This window comes from Microtus oregoni, unplaced genomic scaffold (genome assembly GCF_018167655.1).
Source record: "Microtus oregoni isolate MIOR12 unplaced genomic scaffold, Mior012 000037F_ref0000500, whole genome shotgun sequence".
Taxonomy (NCBI): Eukaryota; Metazoa; Chordata; class Mammalia; order Rodentia; family Cricetidae; genus Microtus; species Microtus oregoni.
In genome coordinates this window covers 14,716,536-14,743,000 of record NW_024543096.1, presented here as the reverse complement: position 1 = coordinate 14,743,000, position 26,465 = coordinate 14,716,536, and the positions used below count along the sequence as shown (strand labels likewise).

Below are 26,465 nucleotides of genomic sequence, written 5' to 3'. Positions count from 1 at the left end.
AAAAAATCAGAGTCAGATTATCTACTTTGAATTCTTTGACACTTGAAATTCAACTGGAGGATATCAAAGAGCATGAATAGCACCAGGGAGTCCTGCCTGTTATGTTCATGAACAGCACTGTCAAACTGAATGGCTTCATGAAGCTGGATCAAATTCCAGTAAATAACCTGCATGTCTGGTGCAAATTGATCAGTGACCTCATCAAGGTAATGAGCAATCTGTCGCCAGGTCCTGTTCCAAGGAAGCAATAGAGGGATCAGTGCTGATTTAGGGTCAAAGAGCATCAAAATTCAGCACCCTGCCAACATTATTTGAATTTTAAAGTCATTTAAATTTAAATTAATATTTAACATTATTTATATTGAGAATATATATTTAAGTGTATTAGAAGTACTTATAATAGCAGCTTTACCTAAAAGTAAATGTATGTCCATTAATATATTTATTTAGAATGCCTGTGTCCTGTTTCACTTGACCCTTAGTCAATTAGGCAGGACTGTGTGTTTGCAAGATTTAATCTCAGGGGCCAGCTAAGCAGCTGACGTAAGTCAGAGCCTATTGATTATGCATATATTTCACTTGACAGTAAAGGGAAGACAGAACTGAAATGACAGCATCAGGTGTTGTCTGTTTCCGAATGTGTCAGCGTTCTGGTGCAGTGCATCAGTGTATCAGCAGTACCTCAGTGCATCAGGTATGGCCTGGCCTCCCATAAACAGCTGTATCCTAAAGAGCCCACACCTTGTGCTTCCAGTGTTGTCGAAATCTGTGACTATATCCAAGTAGAAAGGAATGTATTTGTCTAGTTTGGCAAATTTAATACATGTGAATAAAGTGCTCTTTTTCAACTAATTAAAGAATCAATTGAATGTGCTGAAGAGGCAAGGCTTAAAACCCAACTCTGAGGCGTGTTTGAAAAGCATCCAGGTTTTAGGTTTACAGCCAATAGAGGATCACTAGGGGATGTGAGAAGTCTTCTAGGTATTTAATAGATAAAGCCAACTTCAGGATTTACACCATGCTGAGAATTTTATATTGCTATTTTTCTCTGCAGTTTCTTTGTTAAAAGTTTACAGGTTTCTGCAAATCTTCGATGAAGGCTTTCCATTGTCCAACTATCTTTTTCTCTCTTTCTCTTTGAATTTTACTCATTCCTTAGTTGTGTGCATGCACACACATGTTCTTGTGGAAGTCTGAGGGCATCTTGGGGATCAGTTCTCCCCTTCTACTGTTTCTGTTACACTGCAGGACACTCCAGGCTGCAGAGTTCCAGATGTGCTCCTCTTGTATCTGTCTTTCTCATTGATTCTAGTATCCAACGTAGCTCATCAGGCTTGCCCAGCAAGCACGTTTACTAACCGAGCCATCTCTGCCCCTGTCTAGCTCTTCTTAACTGAGGTGTATTTAATGGGAGGTTGAACTCAAGGACCTAAGTATTTTTGAAATATTATTTTAATTTTTCTAGTAGAACTTTGTACTTTTAGTTTGAAACTTTAGTAGTAAGTCAATTAAGTAATTTTGATAACTAGCCAAGTGATAGAGGTTAGATTGTATCTTCCTGTTACAAAGAAAAAAAGATGTGTTGGAGCCCAACTCACATTAGACACACTCAGATCTCGTTGATTTTATCCATCATCAAACAAAAAATAGAAATTGTAGCAGACTGAAGAAAGTTAAAGCACAAAATTTAATGTAATATGGGATTTGGAATCTTGGGACAAAGAATCGTGTTAGTGAGAAATTTGATTTAGGCTAATAATTTTTTTTGCCTAATTAAGGGTAATTTCTTGGCTTTGAAGTCTGTGGACTTGTACGATGTTAGCATTAGTGGGACTAGACTAGAGAAGCATGTATAAGAACTTGCTAAAAACAACAGCAACAACAACAAAAAAGAACTTGCTGTTACTTTTGCAATGTTTGTAAATATAATCTCAATTACTTGAAATATAAAAATAAGATAGGTTACTTGTGCATGCCTGCAATCGTAGCATTGAGACACAGAAACAGAAAGTCATCAAGTCCAATGCCAATGTAAGCCATATATTGAACTTGAGGCTAGCCTGTATGTATCAGGGAGGCAGAGGCAGGTAGATCTCTGAGTTTGAGGCCAGCCTGGTCTACAGAATGATTTCCAGGACAGCCATGGCTATACAGAAAGACCCTGTAAATGCTGAAAAACAAATAAATGACTAAATTTGTTTGCATTCCATATATTTTTCTAAATATTAAACATAAAGCTTAAATGGCTCTAAATAAGAAGATACAGGAATAAAATGAAGATTGTTTGAGGAGAAATATTCTACCCACATTAACTATAGCATTCTTTTTGCTAATTAAAGTTCAGTTTTATACATTGCTCATTTGAGTTTCAAAATATTAAACACTGATATGTTAGGAATTTCACGTGTTAACTGATAATTACTCAGTTTATAACACACTCCATTGTTATTTAATATCTGTATTCAAATGGACTGCCTTTTTTTTTTATGATAGCCATACTGTACATTTTACAAACCAGAGACTAGATTTGCAGTGATATAAAATCATGTTGGCAGTTTTAAAGCACTGAAGATTTGGTGCAGCAAATTTGTGTAGCATTGAAGTTTAGAACATTTCTGGCACACAGAAAATCAGCTTATAGGCCGGGCCGTGGTGGCGCACGCCTTTAATCCCAGCACTTGGGAGGCAGAGGCAGGCGGATCTCTGTGAGTTCGAGACCAGCCTGGTCTACAAGAGCTAGTTCCAGGACAGGCTCCAAAAACCACAGAGAAACCCTGTCTCGAAAAACCAAAAAAAAAAAAAAAAAAAAAAAAAAAAAGAAAGAAAGAAAGAAAATCAGCTTTGGTTTGGTTTGTTCCTGTTTCAGTTCCAGGGCTTCAGTTCTTTATGTGAATTGTTATTTGCTTCATTCACGGGGGATAGTTTTCATTGAGATTGACAGAGGTGCTCATAATTCCCATTCCTCATGACTGACACAGTGGCTTTTGCCTCCCAAGTAGACTTGAAAAAGTTTCAAGCCTGTCATTTGAGAATCTTAACCTTGCCATTGCAGACAAATGTTCATTATCTCGGTTATCCGTGGTTTCCCATCATCAGTTAAAGCAGAAGCTGAAGTAAAGTTTGCATTCATAATGGAGACTGAACATCTTCCAGTTAAAGGAAACAATATTGCCTTAGTTATCTAAGTTTACAGATATTTTCTTTGAGAAAACTTATTTTTAATCAAGATAGTTTTATTTGGGAGCATATGTTGACATTAGGTATATTAATGTAAGAAGAATTTGCTGTTCCAAAAGTAGAACTTTGTAATATTCAAATAATCTTGTTTTATATTTTGAAACTAATAGATCCTATTGGATTTAGGTTTTGTTTTAAGCTTGCTCTCTGGATAATACAGAACAAGCTTTATTTTAAATGTGATTTACTGTTTTAATTGCTTATTGATGATAATAGCAGCCATCATGCCATCCCTAGTCTACGATTAATTTAAAATTTCCATGTAGGCCTGGGGAGATGTTTGAGGAGTGTGAGAACCTTAGTTGTTCTCGCTGTCCCCCATTTAACAAAAATAGACGTGGTAACACAGTCCTCGTGCGGGGAGTGCAAGAGTTCATTGACCACCAGGCCAGGGCAAATCGTAGAGTTCTCGGTTCAATGAGAGAACTTGTCTCAAAAATTATGTTGGAAAGTGATATAGAAAAACACTCAATGTTGAGTATACACATGCATGTGTACCCAGCCGTACACATGTGTGCATACAACACACACACACACACTCTCTACAGCAACACACAAATGAGAAAAATAATTCCCTGTGAGCAGTAACTTCACATTTTAAGACAGTAGATAGTTCCATGGGAACAAGGGTGTACCCTAACAGTATTTTTACTGTGTAAAAAGACTAAAACTATAATACAGGTATTATTGAATTAGCTTCTATAATGATTAATTGAAGTTTAGTGATTTCTTTTGCAATTAGAGCAGAGAAAAAGGTGGTAAACATTTATAGGATGAGGGGTTTAAAAGGTGTTATATTTTTAGTTGTTTAAAGAATGACTCGATTATTTTAGCCTTTTAAAAGGCAAAAGGATGAAAATCCTTTTGATGTTTCCTACAGTGGGTATTTAAGACAGACTTTTCTTTCATAATTTTGTGTCCTCCTCACAGTATGAAGAGTGTGACACAAATATACAACAACTTCCTGTTGTGTTTGGATTATCCGGGAATGTAGGTTCCTAGTACAGGGAGATTCAGTTTCTGTTGTCATGGAACCCAGGCCCTGGCATAAAAACCACATGCACTGAGATGTTACAGCCGTGGTAGAGTAGAGGCAGGGAAGGGAAATGAGCTTTGTCAGATCCTTAAGAAGGCGTGTATCTGTAGGAAGAAAAAAACCCACTGAAATATCACACCTTCAAGTTCTTCTTAGACATCACTGTTTTATGGTTCAAAAATCTTTATTGTGATCAGATATCTTGCTGATTTTTAATTGTTGCTACAGGAGTAATAAGCACTCAGGTATTTTACATTTTCTGCCCATAGAGACTCTTCAGATTTAACTCTTGTTTCTTCATGTTTAATTATGTATTTCTGAATGTTTTTTACTGCTAACTCATTAGTTCTCATTGAATTGTTTCAACCATCACTAGTTTTAGTGCTTTCCAATTTTTGTAATATTTTGTGTAGGTTTTTTTTTTATTTTATTCCCCCCCACCCCCACCCCCCAACAGGGTTCTCTGTAGCTTTGGAGCCTGTCCTGGAACTAGCTCTTGTAGTCAGGCCGGCCTCAAACTCACAGAGATTCACCTGCCTCTGCCTCCCGAGTGCTGGGATTACAGGTGTGCGCCACCACTGCCGGCTCATATTTTTTTTTCATTAAGCCATGACTACATTCATATAGTTGGCAAGTACAATTGAATAGTACTTCTTTTTAAAAGTATGAATGAAGTGGAGCTTGGGAGATAGCTCTGTGAGTAAAGTGCTATCAGCACAGGACACAAATTTCAGCTTCTGAACTCAAGTAGAAAAGGAAAAGTTTCAAACCAGCAACTTGGTATGTTTGTTTATATGTATAATCCCACTCCTGGGAAATGGAGACAAGTGGGTCCCTGAGGCTTGCTGGCCAGCCAGTCTGTCCATTCAATGAGTGGTAGGTAGACCAGTGAGAGATACTCTCTCAAAGGAAAAGGTGGACAGTACCTGAGATCAACACCAAGGTGTCCTCCAGCATCCGCGTGCTCACACACACACACTCAGACACACATATACATGGACAAATGCACACATGGTGTGTATTTATTCATGTGCAAATAAAAAATGACTACTAGTTTGCCTCATTTGTTAGCAACATGCAGAGAAGGAAATATAGCAATTGTATGTTGTCAAATACAACTGAATCGAGAAGTTGGTTTATTTGATGAGAACCAGTGATGGTGATAACTGTATTTCTCCCTGTTTTAGCTCAGCTTCAAGGGTAATATCTAGAATCTGTAATAATTCAAAAGTACATTCAGATTTTAAAAATTCATTAATTTTCTGTTCTGGCTTTAAAGAACAAAACCAGATTGATTGATGAGAATGTACACACAAGGAAGATATACTTGATACAACTCATTTTAATGAAAATATTCACATTATTTCATTTAAAAGCATAAGGTTTTTATCAGTCTATGGAGGGCTATAGGTCTTGTTTTCTTTAGGACCAGACAAACAGTTAACATTTGATAGACAGCTAAGTGAAAAGCAAAGGTATTCTCATTTACAACTTACTTTTTCATTTACTTCAGACCTATTGAGTAAAACTAATGAAACTGTCACCCATAGTCATAGTTGACCTAGACCAGAGATACCACATGACTCCTTCTCTGCTTAAACATTGGATTACAGGTGTATTTACAGAGTCGCGCACCTTTCCCCCTCAGAAGTACCTAGGGCAGGCCCTTGCTTACTGTTAAACAGTATCTACATCCCCAGTCCTTGTTCATTTGTTTTTACGTCAGTTTCACTAATTAGCCCAGGCTGCACTTGACCTTATGCAGCCCAGACTGGCCTAGAACCTTCTGGGTTCTGGGTTACAGTTGCAAACCACTCCATTTGTAGATGAAGTAGGTCTCATTGTGTCTTCCCGGCTGACCTGGAACTCCCTCACAGACCTCCACTCATGGAGATCTTCCTACCTCTGCCTCCTAAGTACTGGCATTAAAAGCCTGCCCTGCCATTAAAAGTAAATTCTTTAAACAGACTAGAATACTGAGCTATTTTCTTAATATTTCAGACTAGAATAATATTCTCTTTTCATAGTAGGCAGCCAAATTGTCCTAATTATTTGTTGTAAGTACAGAAAGATTTTTCTTCTTGTTCTGCAGCTGACTACAGATGTATTTGAGAATCCATCTAGAAATGCCATAGTAAGTGTATTAATTGTGCTGTCTTTGGCAGTATTTGACTTCAGTGGCATAAGCTGCCTTTTGGGAATCAGGATGCTTTTCTCAACAAAATGTTAGACAGGGAACGGAGCTTTGACTGTGCACATGAATACCACGTCTCTTTGCATTGAGTATGATCATTGAATGTTGAATAGAGTCGGGATTTGCTTCATTGTTTTCAGGGTTAGAATCATGGGATGTTTTATTTTTCTCAATAATGAAAGAATGTGATATTTACCCAATGCACATGTTTTGACAAAAGCTCAGTTTCATTTCCTCAGGTCAGATGTGAGACCTGATCTGAAATTCACAATTAATTTCACAATGCTTTTGTGTTATTAAAGAAATTAGAAAATTAAATTTAATAGATAAATTATGTTGTAAGCATCATGAGTGCTGAAATCAGGTAAATCTCATCTGTTTTATCTAAACAACTTTAAGTGTGTTTTTTTCCCCTCCCAGGACATTTATTCAGACCAGCTGGGGATCAGCCGTTTAACCTGTCCACAGTGTCGAGTGCCTTCCCAATGGTCAGCCACCCAGTCTTTGGTCTACATTCAGCCAGCTCAGGGCATTCAGAATTTGGTGGTTTGGGGACACTTGGTACACCCACAGCCTTAGCCGCACATCCCCAACTAACATCTTTTCCAGGTAAACATCTGCTGTCGTGTCAAAGGAAAGGAGCAAGGCCTGCAAATGCTCAGACAGGCATTTGTTATTAAACTGAACAGCAAAGCATAGTGTGTTAGATTCATGGGCAAGAGTTGGCTCAGTTTTATTCTATATAGCAAAATACAGTCACTATGTGTGTTGGGATGCCGCAGTTAATTTGGTATTTAGGTGTTTGCCTACATAACAAACACAGAATATTTAAGTCAAGTGTTTCTGGTGTATTTTACCAAAGTATTGTATGTATAAAAATGTGAGTGTACAGTTCTAATTCTTTACAGCTTTGGTTTTTTGGGGGGGAAGGGCTGTGTGTGTGTGTGTGTGTGTGTGTGTGTGTGTGTGTGTACATGCGGGAATATATGTGTAAAATTCCAGAGGTTGAAGTCAGGGGTCCTCCTCAATCACTCTACTCCTTAATTTTTGAGACTGGGCTGTTTCACTACACTTGGAGCTCTCGGATTTGCTAGGCTGGCAAACCAGCCAGCTCCAGGTTTCTGTTTCCAGATGTGTGCTTGGCTTTTTACACTTGCTACATAGGATTGCTGTCTGTTCTTCATGCTCTTGTGGCAAGTGCTTTACCGACAATATTTAAATCAAGTATTTAACCTGACTTGAAATGTGTGCTGTGACAGAGCACTTGTCTTCCATAAATGAGACCCTGGGTGAGATACCCAGCACTGGGAAAAATTATCCTAGAACCTGAAGGTAGAGTCTCGCTTTTCTGACAACTATTTTACCTTTTTATTTTTCTCTACTTTGTTGGGAAGTTGAGGCAGACTCTTAAATATCTATACTTTTTCCTTTTTGAAAACTTTCCAAAGCATGTTTGGAATACATGTTTCCCCAGCAGTTAGGCAGTTGTCTTATGTGCCTGGTAAGGGCCAATGTAACATGGAATTCTGTTGACTGTGGTCACACAGCAGCTGAATTCGCGTAAATGTTATTTAAAGTCCAAACTTCACATTAATCACTACATAGCATGGTTTAGTTTTAGTAAGGAGGCTTGGTTTAACAGCAGAGGTGAGTTCTAGCTGGAAATCTATCTGAATATAAATCTCCCCTTGGACAAATCACTGTCCTCCTTCTCATCCCTGGATTTTCAAACCTGTAAACTGAAAACTGTAACATTCCTGCTTTCTAGGGCTGTTTGAAGATTCCAGTAGACAAGCATGTCTAGTTTGCTGTCCAAAGGACATGTGGAGTTAGTCCAGAAGAGCTATTGCCATTTTTTTCCTGTCTGCTTTAATGGCAGACAAAGTATTTATTGGTTCTTTAAAAACAACCAAGTATCTTTTGAAACCCAGAGAACAGAAAAGATTTCAGGTATCTCTCAAGTACTATTTGTTGACTCATGTTCTTTCCTTAATTTGATTGTCTTGGAGAGGGAACGGTGGGAAAACTTTGTGAACAGTCAGTGTTGACCAAGTTTGAATATTTGTTTTACTATATTAACAGAGACTTTAGACATGTGTGTATTTCTAAATCTTTTTTTAAAAGTATGTTTTAGGCATGCATCACCACGTAGCCCTAGCTTGCCTGAAACTTCTCTGTGTAGATCAGACTGCCCTCAAGCATGCTGAGATCTACCTACCTCTGCCTTTTGAGCAATATCCTGCCTGCTTCGTTCTGCTTTTAACATGGTTGTTTAGTACCAGACATCAATAGCTGTCTCCTGAAATAAAAATTTTCCGATTCAAAATCCAAATAGTTAATGGCAATGTAAGTAGTTACTGATTTATATCTTCAGTACATTTATTTTTGTGGTAATTTATTTTAGGTGGTCAATGAATATTAAAAAATAACTCATTTGTTTTGCTGGGCGTTAATGGCACACTCCTTTAATCCCAGCACTTGGGAGGCAGAGGCAGGGGGATCTCTGTGAGTTCGAGGCCAGCCTTGTCTACAATAGCTAATTTCAGGACAGGTTCCAAAGCTATAGAGAAACCCTGTCTCGACACCCCCCCCCCAAAAAAAAGCAGGAAAAACAAACAAACAGTCAAACGAAAACTTATTTGTACTTTAATAATGATGTTATCTTTAGTATATAAAACTAGCCCAAGACCAATGAGACAGTTCGGTGGTAAAAGGTGCTTGCTGCCAAGCCTGAGGACCTGAGTTTAATATATGGGATCCACATGATGCAAGGAGGGAACCTATTCCCTCTAGTTCCCCTCTGACATCTACTGTGACATTCCTACACATACATGTATATAAACATGCAAACACACACAACAAATAAATAAAAAATATTAAAGAACCTAAACAAGCAGTGTGATTCCTGAACCCTCAAAAGGCATTCCCCCATTTCACCGGCGTTGTTCTCTGCATGAGACTGCTTATGCCGGGACACACCAGGGATAATCGGTGGCTTCCTAGAGACAGATACGTGTAGGGCAGAAACACTAACGATAAAACGTCCATATGTGTATGTATTTCTTAGCCAAATGGATAGAGATTACAGCTGATGATAGAGAAACCACTTTTGTTTAAATTACACTTTGGTGCAATAAGTTAAATATATAAATTCTCTATAGCTCAGAAGGGTGACTAAATGGCCACGTTAGGAAAGATGTTTCCCATAGACACAAAGAAATCACAAGGAGAAGTTAGCAGTGTTAAGTAAAGTATAATTTTTTAGAGATTATTTACATGTACCACTTTTTATTTCAAACAGCAAGTGTAAACATATGGATATTAATCAAAATTTCATTTTATACTAAAGTAGTGTTTTTGAAATTCATTTAAAAATATTTAAAATTCTTTGTGTTTACATTTTAATGCTATAATTCTATGAAGTTTTGGGATTTTTTATATATGAGTGATTTTTAAATTTTACATCACAGCCAGGCATGCACACATGCGACTATAATTATAGATCTTGAAAGGCAGGAAGACCACAAGTTTTATGCCAGCCTGAGCTAAACAGTAAATCCTGGTGCCAAAAAACAAATAACAAGAAACCTACAGAGAATTATACTGCAGGATCATGTCGCGATTCAGTGTATACTCTAAAATGTTAGCATCACACCTGGAAATAACCGTTGTGGCCACTGTAGTGTCGCCTAGACTTTCATCCTGTGCCTTCTACTTATGTTATTTTTGTTTTCTATCTTCCGTTTGATAAGTGAGTTAGCTAGTGACTAAATTTGTATAGTTTCCTCAATTTGAAAACTACATAAACTTTCCATTAGAAAATAATTTCTTGTTAAATAATATCAGAGATTTATCTTCAGAAAAGGCCATTTTCTTTATTGTATCTAATTGATCTTGTATGTTTGTCTCTGGGATGCATACATTTGTCCTATTATTTTTCTCTAATACCTACTGTATCCTTGATTGCTATTAACATTTTGAGGTATGTTTTAATGTTGTTTGATTATATCTATCACATTTAAAAACCTTCTACTTTGACTACTTTATTGACTTCTTAGTTATTTATGAATCTTTATATCCAACTTTTAGACTTTGGTCTGAAGTTAAATGAAACAATTATTGCTGTGAAATTGCGTTCTGTTTTTGTCAACTAAGTGGAAACTAAGTTACAAACCTGCCAGTAGGAATGGGCCCCTGCCAATAAGATCGCCCTCTCCCCAAAAATATATTCCTCCTTTTATCCATCTAAATGTGGTTTAGACAGTGGTTGAGTACCTGATTGATTAACTGGAATTTATCTGGTTCAGCGTACCAGGATTCAGGGTACCATTTGCTAGCTACTCCATTTTCCAGTTTCAGCAATGGCCTTTGCAGTATTTTACCTGTGCCGTTCATCACACACACACACACACACACACACACACACACACACACACACAGTGTTCATTTCAATCAAAGAAATAATGCCATTGTTTAGGAGACTGTGAAGTTTAGTGGATTATCCAGTTGGAGATTGTTTCTAGGATGTGACGGGGGCAATCGAAGACCGTTCTTAGGATAATTTCCAAAGCTCTTTTTAATCTTTACTCTTCCTTTTTTTTTTTTTTTTTTTTTGATTTTTCGAGACAGGGTTTCTCCATAGCTTTTGGTTCCTGTCCTGGAACTAGCTCTTGTAGACCAGGCTGGCCTCGAACTCATAGAGATCCGCCTGCCTCTGCCTCCCGAGTGCTGTGATTAAAGGCGTGCGCCACCACCGCCCGGCATCTTTACTCTTCTTGAATAAAACATATTTCATAAAAATTGGTTTTCCCCCCAAGAGATTTAATGAAGAACTTCTGCTTGAATATCTGAATCGCATTCCATGATTTTCTCAAATTAGTTGTTTGATATGAATTTTAAAAATGACTGTCATCTATAATTTATGAACAGTGTAAAGGAAAACTCATTTCCTTATAAATTTTAAAAGTAGAAGTTTTATAAGCCTTTGTTTGTTTGTTTTTGAGAAAATGTTTCTTTGTGTAGCCTTGGCTGTCCTGGAACTCACTTTGTAGATCAGGCTGGCCTCAAACTCCGAGATATATCTGCTTCTGCCTCCTGAGTGCTGGAGTTAAAGATATGCACCACCACTACTTTGCTTATGCATAACATTTTTTAATGAAAAATTGTTTTGTAAATTTTGTTTGAGAACTAATTATTTGTTATTATAAAACCAAAAACGCTAATATGTTTTCTTTTGGGGGGATTGTCTACAGATTTACTTAATCCATGAATGCATTTGAGATTTTCATCTGACCCACCAGATTTGTCCAAGCCAGATTCATATTGTATATAATTGGTGAAAAATCTTAAGAGGCTGCAGGCGTGAGCTTCAAATTTAAAGTCTTGAAATAGATTAATATTGACTTCATTCTTTTTCTTTTTGGCTTAGTAATTAGATGGTATAGATTATCAAGCCAAATGGTTCTTTTTAAATTGTAAGTTTTAGCAGTTTTTAAATTATGAACAGTGAATTCTTTTTTAGCTTGAATCTAGAAAACTGTTTATGGAATATTCTTGAATAATGACCTAATAATAAGAGAGGATTATATAAGTTCAAATTACCTGTTTACAGTGAAAAAATGATCAAAACTATGTGCCTTGAGTAGTTCTATCACAGGAACGTTGTTTCTCAATAAAATGTAGAAAATGGTCCATGCATGGTTTTGAAAGTTAATTCAGTTTCCTTTTGTTTTTGAGGTGCAGAATGGTGGCGAGCCACAGACATTCACACTCGTGCAGGAGCGCCCTTCTTTCCACCGCTACTGGGAATTCCACCATTGTTTGCTCCTCCAGCCCAGAATCACGACTCTTCATTCCATTCGAGGACTTCTGGAAAGAGTAATCGAAATGGTCCTGAGAAAGGTACTCATTTCAGCACGAGTAAGGGACCAGAAACCTCTGCCTGGTGCCTCTTTGCTGCAGAATTTGCTTCTAAAAACATTTTTACAGTCTTGTGCTAGATGTTCCTATATCATCATCCCTTAGAATTAGGTTTTCAGCCGGGCGGTGGTGGTGCACGCCTTTAATCCCAGCACTCGGGAGGCAGAGGCAGGTGGATCTCTGGGAGTTCGAGGCCAGCCAGGTCTACAAGAGCTAGTTCCAGGACAGGCTCCAAAGCCACAGAGAAACCCTGTTTCGAAAAACCAAAAAAACAAGAATTAGGTTTTCAGAGTACACATCTCCTGAGTTTCAGCCAAGGATAATAGTTGTGCTAGGAAGTATTGCTTATACACGATGTGATTTAGCCAGGATCTAAACCCAACTCTACTCCTTCCCTCTGTATGTCCTTATCTCCTTACACTGAACTCGATAGAATGCCGCTTTTTCTTAACTCAGATATAGTCCAAGCTAGTACCCTGCGTCTGTGTTACTCTTTTAAATGCGTTATATAGTTTCTAAGTGTTATTATGATAGTGTTTAGAAGTTACAATGTTTTAGGTAGTCCACTGCTTTTCTTTCTTAAATGTGCATTGGTGTTTTACCTGCATGTGTGTCTGTATGAGAGTGTTTAGTATTCAGGGACTGGAGTTACAGTTGTGAGCTGCTGTGTGGGTCTTGGAATGTAACCCAGCTCCTCTGGAAGTGCTGCCTGTGTTTTTAAACGTTGAGACATCTCTCTAGCCCTGCCCATTGCTCTTTTGAGTGTTTCTGAAAGAACAATACTTATATGTAACTTATTTTCTAAACATGTTTGTTTGAGTGATAGTCACACAGTTTAATGCTAGTAAATAATTCAGTTGAATTTAATATGCTCATAATGTTGCATGATAGTCACTCACTATGATACTCTAAAATTTTTAATCTTCAATAATACTATGCCCTTTAAGTAATCACTCCTCTCTAACCCATCGCAACTGTTGTTTTACCTTGTCTCTATAGTATGTATTATGAATCTTTTATGTAGAGTCATGTGTCTTTTAGCACCTTTCTTTTTTATGTGCCGTGTTTGTGGTCTTCATCTACATTACACATGCACAAGCTCTTCATTCCTTGTTCTGGTCAAATAGTGTTCCATTATATAAATATGCTTCTTTCCAAGGTATAAATGGGTCAGTTAATGGCAACAGTGCATCATCCTCTGTCCTTGGTGTCAGTACGTCTGTACTATCCACTCCCGCTTCAAGTTCCATGGGACAGAATCAAAGCACAAGCTCAGGTGGAGGAAACCTTAAATGTCATCAGGAACAAAGCAAAAGTCAGCCTTTGGATGCCAGAGCTGACAAAATCAAAGATAAGGTAAGCTGTTTCTTTAAGAATAAGTACATCATAAATCAATATATAAAGGAAATATTTTAAAAGTCATGTCACCAAAACGTGTGGATTAATTTCTTATTTCCAAATCCTTTTTTGCAGATCTTTATAGCATAATGCTGTTATTAGTTTAGATATCTTGGACAGTTAAAACTCATAGTACCTGTACAAATAATATACTTGGTAGTGATAATTATGAATTGAGCTTTTGTTTCTTTTAGTTCTTCAGTGGTGGGAATTGAACCCAGGGATTTCCACAAACTAAGCCTGCACTGTACCACTGATGGAAACATACATATTAGATGCTAGCTCTATTCTAATTGCTTTACATTTCGATTTCAAATTACCCTTTGCCCTGTGTTTGGTGGTTGTTAGTACAAATTGGAAAATAACATCAAAATAATTGCCTAGTAAGTGGCTGAGTCAGAATTTGAAACCAAAAATGTTAACTCCAGAGTCTAGTTTAACTGAGAAATGTATTATTATGGGGATAATTTAGATAATCACAATAGTCCAATTACTTCTGTGTAGTAATAAGGGCGGCGGCGGGGCTGCGTCCCCAACACCCCGGCCGCCTGCCCAGCTAGCTTATGCCCCGAAATAATTACACGGACACTGTATTCTTTTAAACACTGCTTGGCCCTTTAGCCCTAGCCCTTACTGGCTAATTCTGTTATCCCGATCAACCCATCTCTAATAATCGGTGAGCACCGGTCTTACCGGGAAAGGTTCAGCATGTCTAACCTGGCGGCTTGCTTCATGGCGTGTGTCTGCCCAGGAGCCGGGAGCATGGCGTCTCTCTCAGGCGTCTGCTCCCAGGAGGAGAGCAGAGCTGTGGAGTCTGACCTCACTTCCTCTTCCTCCCAGCGTTTTGTTCTGTTTACTCCACCTACCTATGTCCTAACCAATAAAATGGGCCAGGGCAGTTCCTTTATTAGCCAATGACCTTCCTCCATCACTTCTGCGCACCCATTTGCAATCAAACAGTTGACCACATTGAGCCAGTTCCATCTCTGTGTGTAAGTTATCAATTTATTGTCTCTGAAGACTAAATACATTCTTTGTTGTTTTTTTTTTTTTTTTTTTTTGTCTTTTGGCATGAGATAGGCTTTCATAAGATAGGATCCTAGGCTAGGCGTGGTGGCCCACACCTTGAATCCTAGCCGAGGTGGACTGAGTTCTAGGCCAGCCTGATCTCCATACAGATTTTCAGGCTGTTAGAAGAGAGACCCTGTCAAAACTAGAGCTATAAAACCCAAGAGACTGTAGACAGTGTTCTATAAGAGTAGGAATTTTTGCTGCTGGTTTAGTATTTCTTTCTCTTTATCTGTTTCTGTCTCATTGAATTCTCTGTGTGTAGGTGTTTCCCCCTCCATTTATGTTTATGCGCCACGTGTATGCTGTGCCTATGGAGGCCAGAAGAGGGAGTAGGATCCTCCAGGGCTGGAGTTACAGACAGTTGTGAGTTGCCTTGTAGGTACTGGGAATTAGGTTCTGTTCCTCAGGTTCAAGTCCTCTGCTCTTGATTACGGAGCCAAATTTAGTGTTTCATCTGGTTCAAGTCCCCGTTGCTCTTGACTATGGGGGTTTTAGTGTTTGTTTTAGTCTGTGCAGTCAGTGTGATACTTCCCTGTCAGCTGATGGCTGCTTGGCTGGTACTAGTCCAGATATACGCAGTTGTATACAGGACTCAAATGCTGCACATTCTCTAGTCAACTGCATTGGCATCACAATGGTTTTATTGTTTTTCTTCAGCTGGCACAGCCAGTACCTGCTGCTCTGCAGTCCTTGCCCACTTCTCAGGCAGTGTACTTCTAGGACCTTCACATTTTGCCTGGTCTATCTCTTGCCCCACTACCAAAGTACCAAATGTAGTTTTTTACTAAATTTTTTATCATTCTATTTATCAATAAAGACATGGGAGTCAGAGGCTGGAACATGGAAACCTAGTTCATAGATGTTTAAAAGCAACTAACTCACCTTTTCTCATTGCCAGAGTCTCAGAAAGAGAGTGTCTCTCTTTGGGTACAAACCAAAAAGGACCACACTACACTCAAAGTCTCTCTCTCCTGCTTCCTGTCCATCTCTCTGTTTTCTGGACTCCCTCTGATTCCCTATGAACTTTCTATCAACTAGTTGCTGGCTCTACCTCCTGACCATGGTTGTACAAGTGCAAACTCGGAGTTCACAGTGTGATCGTATATCTTAGCAAGTTGCTGAAATAGTAATGGGTACCTTGCTAGATAATTTTCCTGGTACCCCAACTGGCAGTGTTCCCCGTGTGCTAGGACCTTGGACTGTATGGTACCTTATTCCACAGTTCTGCCATACAGTGGGCAAGAGTCACTTCTCTTCAATAAAATCTCTAGCTTAGCCTTAGGTGAATGGGAATCATAAGAAAGAAGCCCTCTTCCTTCATCCTCCAGAAAGAATTGGAATGGCTATATCTGTGATTTCTTTATTATTTAGAGAGGGCTGTTCATTATTTTTAGCAGGTATCTTCTACTAGCTAATAGTTCTTAAAGGGTGGTTTTGTTTTGAGACAAGGTCCACCTTTTAGGCCAGGCTGGTGTGAAACATAAGCTCCTCCTGCCTCATTGCCTTCAGGTTGAAGTTACTGGTGTATATCAGCAATCCTAGCTACTTGATAATTCAATGTTACCCTTTCTTGTTCAGACTGCTAATATAGGCTCTGCCTGCTGACTAGATCTTTTAAGAACCGGTTCTAGATGTAGGGGTATGCACTATATGGCAAATTCACTCCAGATTCTAGTCTTTTCAAGCTTTTGGCTTCTCTTTTTCATGTGATACAATAGAAACCCTGACAACCCAACTTCATAAAATGTGACCATCATTAAGTCCAGGTTTCCTTTATCCAAGACACCTGCAGATGCATTTTATCTATTTTTTCTTGATCTCTGTTTTTCTCAGCAGAAAATAGATATTTCCCAAAATATAGTACACCCATAGAAGAGACAGGTTGGGGGAAGTTACCTGGTGTCTCTAAGAAGCTTATTGAATGTCTCAACAGTCCAGTACAAGGCCCCCACACATTTTCTTTCTGCTTCAAACACCACTGAGCATGAGTGATGAAAGATCCTTAGCTCTTTCCTCCCAGCGATCAGTGTTAGGTCTGCTTTCCCCCTTCTGCTCTCCAGCTGCTCTCTGGTCTCCCTTAGGATGTGTTTCCAAGGGAGTCCCATCAGTGTAAGCTTCTGCTAGCTCCCCTGTGTGTGACACACCACCTGCTCTTTATGAAGCTACCCTCATGCATTGTCATCGGATATGTGTCTGTATTGTATTTCTAAAAACCATGTGTCTGTTCTTTCAAACTTTGTCATCCTACCTCATGGAAGTAGTGATAAATATCTAGTGAAATGTACAACCAAAAGTGTTCCACAGGTTCAACACAGTGCACATAAAGGTGTGAACGTCAAACAGCCCTCCATATGTTTTTATTGAGGAACCTCCACTGATATTCTCAAGCAGAATTAGCACTCCTCACTACGTCCTTTCCCCAGGAGCCACATTAAAACTTAGCTATAGACATTCCTCTTTCGTCAACTGTACGGGCAGATACAGTACCGCATTTGTGCATGCCAACACTCAATACAAGTAATAGTCTACAGACTCTGGCTCTTAAGCAGAATTTTAATCTTAAATTAGAATTTAATCATAATGTAAAATTATAATTTCATATCATCTTAAACATTTTGAGTCATACATATGCCAACATGTGTTATGGTTATAGATTGCTTAAATAAAATGAACATACAATCCTGTATTTTTACTCTTTATTTTTCAAGGCTAAAAGCTTTGTAAAAATTGCCTCATTAGTGCTTTCCTGAATAGTTTGAAATAAATTTTTCCAGATAATTTATATGTCCTTCCTCAGAGGTGGAGTAGTGGTCTCAGGCCTCCTCATTAGAATCACTGATAAGTACATCTCCTTATGTATCGCTTAGATAATAGTTCAGACTAGAGTATATAGATAGACATATAGCCTGTTTGGAAAGTAAAACTACTGAAGGTTGAAAGTATTCTGCTCTTGTAATTTTATATACATATTACATGTAGCCAATGCCATCTTTAAAAATAAATTATTTATTTGCTTTTTTACTTATTTATGGTTTGAAGAAAATTTTAAGGAATATGGAATGAGAGTTTCCCTGGACAAAGTATGCAGTGAACCCTTAAGTTTAAAGTATTAATAAGAGAATTATAATATGATCCAGTCATTCCATTTGTCAGTATGTACTTGAAAGATTTGAATGTGGAGTCTCACTATATGAACTCTTGTTTACTCATTCTTTCTAGCTAGAGAAATGGTACGATTCTTCTAAGAGAGATTTGTGTGCATGCACATGTCTGCTAGTTCCCATTTCATAGCACACATGTGGATGTCAGAGCATAACTTGGAGAGTCATTTCCTGCTTTCCTCAATGTGTGTTGTCAGGCTCAGGTCAGCCCCTGACCATCTCACTAGCCCAGGAGTTGGTGTTTAATGTGTTTAGTATTTCTGTGTCTCAAGATAAAAGTGTTCTGAAGATGTATTCTGATAACTATGTGTCACTGTGAATGTGTGTAATCGTACTGACCTGTGTACTTAAAAATGCTTAACTAGGGAGGAATATAAGACTCTTTGCCATGGTTCGCTTTCTTTCCAAATTTGTCAGTTTCATCATTATTAAAAGGTACTATAATTTCTGCTGAGTCTATTCCTGCTAATTGACAAAGTCTCAATTTTTCTTTTTGAATTATCTCAGAGAACCTTTTCTTATAAGTTTTTAATATGGTAAAAAGATCCATTCTAAGATAATATCTTCCTTCTGCATTAAAATTCCTATAAGGAAATATTTGGAGGGTAATATGACCAGAATGCAGGTAAGATTTCGATCCACATGATCCACATGTGCCTTCTCTAATTTCTCTTCAATCAAAGCCAATTCTCCGCTTCAGCTGTTAATTCCCTGGGACTATTTAAGTTCTTGTCACCATCTCGTGTTTAGTTTAAATTAATCAGGTCTTCATGTTTTATCTCAATATTGCACAGTATATGTGAAATGTTTCCCAGCAATCTTTGCAAATCCTCAAGAGTCTGTCGTCAGTCTTTCCTGATTTGCCCCTTTTGGGATCTAATTTTTTAGTACAGGCCTTTTTTTTTTTTTTTTTTTTTTTTTTTGGTTTTTTTGAGACAGGGTTTCTCTGTGGTTTTGGAGCCTGTCCTGGAACTCTTGTAGACCAGGCTGGTCTTGAACTCACAGAGATCCACCTGCCTCTGCCTCCCAAGTGCTGGGATTAAAGGTGTGCGCCACCACCACCCTGGATCTAATTTTTTGTAAACCTATTTTATAACCTAAATAATTAGTAGAGGCTCCTCTTTGTAATTTTTCAGGCAACTTTTCTTCACTTCTTTCAACATTCTGAATTTTTTTCTCCCTCTGTCACTGTTCTTATTACTCAAAGCGTATGATCTCTTAAAATATGCATTAGCTTCTTCAATTGCTCTTGGAAGGAGTTTCCTCTGTGATTGCAGGAAATGACTGAACTTGATTTGACAAAGGGCTTGCAAGGAGACCCTCGTGGAGTTCCCCAATGGCAAAGAATTACCTTGAATATTCCTGGTTGACTTACATTCATTAGTCTAATGCCTGTCTTTGCCCCACCTTCTGCATAATCCTGAAGGGAGGGGTGTTCTGAATGGATTATTCTTAGAAAAAAACATTGTTTCTAGGAATACACTGTTTAAAATCCCTTTTAAGTTGAGCTTGGTTGCCACCGTTGAATTTTCTTCAAACCTCTGGAAATCACCTCTCCTATCTTTGGTTGCCACCGTTGAATTTTCTTCAAACCTCTGGAAATCACTTCTCCTATCTAAGTATCATCATGAGATTCAATATTTATTGTATGTTGGATCCATTCCTCCAGTGGAACTGACCTTACCTTTAAGGGCCACATTATCCTCTTCTCTGAATCAGGTACTCTATTGTAATTGTGGACCAGGCTCTAAAATCCCTTTGATCAATTCTGTCCAGTCTGTTCCAGCCTATTCTATTCTATTAAACTGACAATGAGTTTTATAGTTTATCTCATATTCATACATTCCTATAATGGGCTTATATACAATCTATCTTCTTCATTCCTTCCTCCTCCACTTTCTCCTACATTCCCCTTCCTCCCAACTTCTTGTTCTTGCTGATGTGTACTCTACTTTGTATGTGCTCTTTTGTCCCTCTCCCTCTCATTACCCGCTAAGTAGATTTTATTTTTGCCTGTATGTACATGGGTGTAGAACCATCTGTTGGAGAATGAGTAACTCCTCACTGCCTGTATTTGTAAGATAAGTAATTTTCTCTTTCCCAATGGCCATCAATTGCCAGTTTCTTCTCAGGTATGGGTTGGTCTTTAGAGGCCCTTCATCTCTGGGATTTTGGTTGGTTGTTCCTCTTCAGGTCTTCTCAAAACCTCTTTGAATTGTGTGTGCCACTACACCTTCATGTCTTGAAAAGTATCCTTCACCACAGGCTTCCAAGCGTTCTGGCTGTTTCTTAAACATAAGACTGCTTGTAAAATATGAACTATTGTCCCTTTCTGTCAGCTTTTAATGTTATTCAATATTTTTCCAAAAAGTCTTAAATATTCTAAAATTGTTTTTTTTTCTCCTGTGTGATTGAGTGATTAATTTATAATTTTGTTAAAAGCAAGGTATCACTCTGTATCCCCGGCTGGCCAGGATTCACTATGTAGACCAGGGCAGTCTGAAACCGATAGAGATACGCCTGCCTCTACCTCCCGGCTTGGGTTTATGTAAAATATTCTTGTAAAGGATTACATTTTTTTTCTTTTCTCTCTCCCCCCCCTTTTTTTGGAGGGGGGGCTTGTTTGTTATTTTTCCAGACAGGGTTTCTCTGTATATCTTTGGCTATCCTGAAACTAGCTTTATAGACCAGGCTAGCCTCAAACTCATAGATCTACCTGCCTCTGTCTTCCATATGTTGTGATTAAAGTCATGCTCCCCCACGTCCTGCCAGGATTACTTTTTTTGACATAGCTCCATAAATCTCTTGCTGTCTACTGTGCCTTCAATGTGTCATTCAATATTGGATATAACTGCTTTTTGTATTTACAATATGTTCTCTCCTCTCCACCATTACTTAATCTGGAGTTTCTTGGGCAACAATTCACTGTGGCACACGGTTCTCCTAGGTCCCTCAAAGGCTGTTTGGAGCATCTTAGGGAAATGTTTAAACAATAAAAACTGTATAGATAAAGACACTCTAAATCTGTTTAATTATTTTTGAATTTTTGATTCAATTTTTAATTTTGCACTATTTGAAGCATTGTGATGTAGATGAATCTACATATGTGCAATATTTGTATTTTAACTGTTTTACATGGAACTGTCATTTTATGCTCTATGCAAAGGAATACAATTTACACATCAAGCAACGTAATAGAATTATTTGTAATCATTTTAAATAGAAGAATATAGGAATTTTTAATATTACAAAAGCTGTCCCCATCACATAATAATATTTTAGATCATTTTTTTCTAAACAGTTTAATGGGAAATGCATTAAGTGATAACCATGTCAGATCTTAGAATTTCTATTGATGACTTCCTGCTACATAAATTTGTTAATAATAACACTTATGATAAATTATTTCTTTTTCCTAAAATGGTGTTTTGAAGTTGAAGATACCACTTGAAAATTAAAAGAGTGTGACTTTACTGAATCCTGGATTCCTTCAGAGGATAGTTAACCAAATAATGCCTCTGTCTCCAGAAACCTAGGAAGAAAGCTATGGAAAGTTCTAGCAACAGTGATAGTGATTCGGGCACATCGTCAGACACCTCAAGTGAAGGCATTAGTAGTAGCGACTCAGACGATCTGGAAGAGGAAGAAGAAGAAGGTCAGAGTATCGAGGAGAGTGAAGAGGAGGACTCGGACTCCGAGACTGAAGCACAACACCACAGCGACACCCAGGTACTGTTTCCGTGAGCCTGGATCTGTTTCAGGGAGCCCTGTGCTGTGTCTCTAAGGGATCAACAGTGCCTTGTAAAATACTCTCTTTCTCCAAGTTATCCCACTTGCTGCTTTTAATGGATGCCAAGATAACTGCCTTTCACATTGTGTTTCCAGGTGCTATTACATGGTATTTCAGACCCAAAAGCAGATGGACAGAAAGTAACTGAAAAAGCCCAGGAAAAAAGAATACACCAGCCATTACCTCTTGTGTCTGAATCCCAGACTCACTCATCATTCCAATCCCAGCAGAAGCAGCCTCAGGTTTTGTCACAGCAGCTTCCATTTATTTTCCAAAGCTCTCAGGCAAAGGAGGAATCTGTGAACAAACACACCAGTGTAATACAGTCTACAGGATTGGTGGCCAATGTGAAACCTTTGTCTTTGGTAAATCAAACCAAAAAGGAACCTTACAGGAAACTCATAGTTCCTTCTCCTGATGTACTTAAAGCAGGGACTAAAAATACCTCTGAAGAATCTAGTTCTTTGACCAGTGAGTTGCGATCCAAACGGGTAAGTTAAATATTATGTACACAGGAATCTTACTGCTAAGGTTTTGTTACAAATGGGGCTAAGAAATAGCTTAATTTGTACCGCCTTCTCAAATATAGAGCATAGCACTGGGTTTGATTCTAAACTCCAGGAGAGGAAAAAAAAAATTTATTCTGTGTAGCCCAGAGTTAGAGTAAGATCTGGTACAGTTCCCAGCATCCCCCAAAAATGTGTTTTCTGATTTTATAGTCATAGACTCTCCAGTTTCATATTTTCTGACAAAACTATTGTGTATACCATCCCCTTCCACCCCTCCTCTACTGCTTTGGCAGTAAGAGTATATTATAGTTGAATAAGATAAGTTTTATAATTACTTTTTTAAAATAATGATTTATTTTAATATTATTATTTACCTGTTGATGAAATTAACTTTTATGTAATTTACCTTTACTCTTAGAATTTAAGTGTAGAAGTCTTTTATGAAAAAAATCTGTTTTGAGCACAGTAGCAGCATATGCCTATATTTCTGTCTGCTCTAAAGCCCAAAACAACCATTATTTTGTTGGTTTTTCATTTTTAATTTTATATGTCTTTAGAGTATGTGTGCATTCTAATGAAAAGTTTTAATGTTCTTACTGTCTAGAGATCATTCTATGAGTAAGTTATTGAAATGATAAGAATTGTAAGTATTTTATGTGAACAGACATTTCTTTAATGTATATGCGTGCATGTGTGCATGTGTGCGTGTGTGTGTGTGTGTGTGTGCGCGCGCGTGCGCCTGGTGCTTACAGTGGCATCCAGTCATCTGGAACTGGCATTACAGATGATTGCACGCTGCATGTGGATGCTGGGAACCGTACCTGGGTTTTCTGGAAGAGGACCACTGAGCCATCTCTTAACTATGTCTCCAGGCCTGTGAATATACATTTGTATTAGACTCAATTCTAAATGATATTATCTATATGCCTTATTTAATATTATAGACTATTTAATGAGTACTTCTCTTTAAATAATTTTCTGTAGAGTACTCTGGCATATTGAATTTTGTCTTTAAGACAATCTCTTTTGCTCTACACTACCTGCTATTAATCCACTGGTCTTGTCCTTAGCTTATGAATTTCTGATTTATGTTATCATTGATTCCTTCAGTGTTTACACCGTGAACTTATAATTTAAGTTAGTAGGTATGATTGATATATATATATATATATATTCCAGGAGTAGAATTTCATAGATCTATGTCAGTCACATCAAATCTGGAGTATATTCTTGCATTTGTAGAAAATGAGATAAGTGAAAATACATTGAGATTCCCACCCACTGGCGCATGGGTAGTTGATGCTGTAAAACAGCAATAGATTTTTCCACTTGTAAACACTATATTTAGACACTTTCCCTAACATCAAAATAGATAGTTTGTGTAGACTTAGGATTACCTGTCTTGCCATGAAATAAAAATGCAATAAAATGCAAGTGTGAGTATAAATGTATGGTATGAAATTCTTAGAGTTAAAGACAGGGGTAGTTGCTCATAATTAATACCAATGTGCAGTGAAAACTTATATTTTAATGGAACCATTCGCTCCATTATTAGAAGAAAACATATATTACTTAGTAGAAGGTTTATTATATGATTACTTCTATTTGTCTGAAAGTTTGTTTTCCTCTCATGCTGGGTATTGAACCCATGGCCTTCTGTAAGTACACAGTTGCTAACCCTAACACCCAGCTCCCCATTGGTCTCCCTATATCTTAAAATTTTTCTTTGAAAATCTTTTCTATCTGGATATGATGACTTGTGCCTGTAATGCCAGCTGAGACTGAAACAAGAGAATCACAGTGAACTGGAGGGCCTTTGGGTAGCAATGAGTCCCAGGGTTATCTGGACCATTGAATGAGATTCTATCTAAAAAGACAAGAAGTAAACAACCAGAAGACTTTCTTCCTTGAGAAGTCACTTGGTAATCTAGTATTAGTCTCCGATGAGTTCAACTACAGGGTAGGTGATGTGTTAGGAAGACCATACATGACAGTTTCTGCTACAGAAATTTTTGGAAATGGAAACTTAAAGCATTCTACATACAGACCTGTATAATCAAACAAAATTAGAGTATCACATGTTTGTTCTGCATGCTGTAATCTAATGGAATTAGAGGCAGAAAGATCAGGAGTTCATTGCCAGCCTAGCTGTTCGAATGGTAGGTACTCTTTAAAAAAAAAAAAAAAAAAGGAAAAACAAAAAACCCAGCTAGAATGTTGTTGGCTGTCAGCCGGGTGGATGACTCCAGGGTGGAGGAAGGAGTTCTAGGACTGAAACACATGTGGAAACCTGCTGAGTTAGACAGAGAAATGTGAGCAGTGGTTCACCTGTCAGAAACAGTTCATGTAGACAAGTGATTTTAGCCAACTGAGGGAGGAGGAAAAGTGTGACACGGTACTGTCACACTTAGCAGTCTGCTTCAGCTAGAAAGGTAGGCTCTGGACGAATTATGAAGTGATTTGCATGTTACCTGGATACATAAGATTGACAATGGTCCCAGAATCAAAGAAAAGAAAACTCATGTAACATGAAGTTTGTGTTCTTATAAAAACATTTGCTGGCAGTTGGGAAGGAGGAAATAACAGCGTGGCCCAAGATTTAGCATTTTTTAATGAATGAACCTAAAACACATGGTAATAGACTAGTTTGGGGGTATTTTTAGGACTTCAGGATTGGATTATTATGAAAATGGGAGTCACAGTAAAGAGAAAGGACAGTGCCTTTTGAGTGTTTAAACAAATAAGTGTTACCATATCATGTTTAGCCAAGATTCAACAGCCAGTTGTCCTTGCTGACACTCCTTCCCCAGCCCCTTGTATGTCATTCTTTGAGTTTCTCAATGAACTCATATTCTGATATTGACAAACAGAAGCAGTCTTTGTTTTTTAGTCTATCTCACTGGGTTTTTTTTTTTTTGTCTCTCTTTTTTTTTTTTAACTTGTGTTTCATTAGGAACAATATAAGCAGACATTCCCATCACAAGTAAAGAAACAGGAGTCGTCAAAGAGCCTGAAGAAGGTTATTGCAGCTTTGTCAAATACAAAAGCAACCTCTAGTTCACCAGCACATCCAAAACAACCAGTAGAAAACAACCACCCTAATCCATTTCTGACAAATGCACTTTTAGGTAGTCACCAACCAAATGGGGTCATTCAAAGTGTCATTCAAGAAGCTCCTTTAGCACTTACTACCAAAACTAAAATGCAGAGTAAGATTAACGAAAACGTCGCCAGTAGCAGCCCATTTTCCTCGCCTGTCAACCTGAGCACAGGTGGGAGAAGACCTGGCAATCAGACTCCTGTCCTGCCCTCTGCCTCTCCCATCGTGCACAGTCACGGGAAGGAGAAAGTGGTGAGCAATAATGTCACACCATTGAAAACACAGCATCACCCTCATCCCGCAAAGTCTTTGGTGGAACAGTTTAGAGGTGCAGATTCCGACATTCCCAGTAGTAAAGACTCTGAAGATTCAAATGAAGACGAGGAGGAAGATGATGAGGAAGAAGATGAAGAGGATGATGATGATGATGATGAGTCTGATGACAGTCAATCAGGTTATTTTCCATTTTAAAATTTAAAGTTTATTTCTGAGTATATGCCAAAACATTTGAAAAAATGTTAATTTATAACCCTGAAATCATTGTCATTCACTGTTTCTTATAGTTGATAAAATATGAAAGTGATTGATATTGGAATTCTAAGTTAAATCTTGGCTTGTCATTCACCTGGATTGAAATGACTAATTTTAAAGTGGGTATGATGATGCATGAATCAAACAGTTTTATCAGTTTGCTAAATCTGCATTTCATTCAGAACCACTTATCCACGTACAATTGTTTTTTGCTTTAAAAATCAGTTTTGGCCAGGTGGTGGTGGCATATGCCTTTAACACCATGGGATATAGAAGCAGACAGATCTCTTGAGTTCAACACAGAGAAACTCTTTTAAAAACCATAATAATAATAACAACAACAACAACAGTAATAATAATCTTGAGCCAGACATAGTAGTGTATGACTTTCATCCCAGCACTGCCAGAGGAACAGGGCAAAGGCAGGTGGCTCTTTGCATTTGAGGCAAGCCTGGTCTATAGAGCAAGTTCAAAGACAGCCACTGCTATATAGAGGAACCCTGTCTTGGGGAGGGAAGA

The 26,465-nt window shown here is 38.0% G+C and overlaps 1 protein-coding gene across 15 annotated transcripts in view; it reads left to right on the top strand.

The window, feature by feature from the left end:
• Positions 1 to 26,465, top strand: part of Baz2b (bromodomain adjacent to zinc finger domain 2B) — a 211,388-nt gene that overhangs the window by 119,824 nt on the left and 65,099 nt on the right. For 10 of the 15 annotated variants that reach the window (XM_041631513.1, XM_041631504.1, XM_041631503.1 and 7 more), the window contains exons 5-10: positions 6,888 to 7,076; positions 12,204 to 12,368; positions 13,546 to 13,742; positions 21,545 to 21,745; positions 21,902 to 22,297; positions 25,269 to 25,869. In XM_041631513.1, the coding sequence (XP_041487447.1) occupies positions 6,888 to 7,076; positions 12,204 to 12,368; positions 13,546 to 13,742; positions 21,545 to 21,745; positions 21,902 to 22,297; positions 25,269 to 25,869 (1,749 nt within the window). The remainder of the gene's footprint in view (positions 1 to 6,887; positions 7,077 to 12,203; positions 12,369 to 13,545; positions 13,743 to 21,544; positions 21,746 to 21,901; positions 22,298 to 25,268; positions 25,870 to 26,465) is intronic. The other 5 variants (XM_041631509.1, XM_041631507.1, XM_041631501.1 and 2 more) reach the window with 3 other exon arrangements.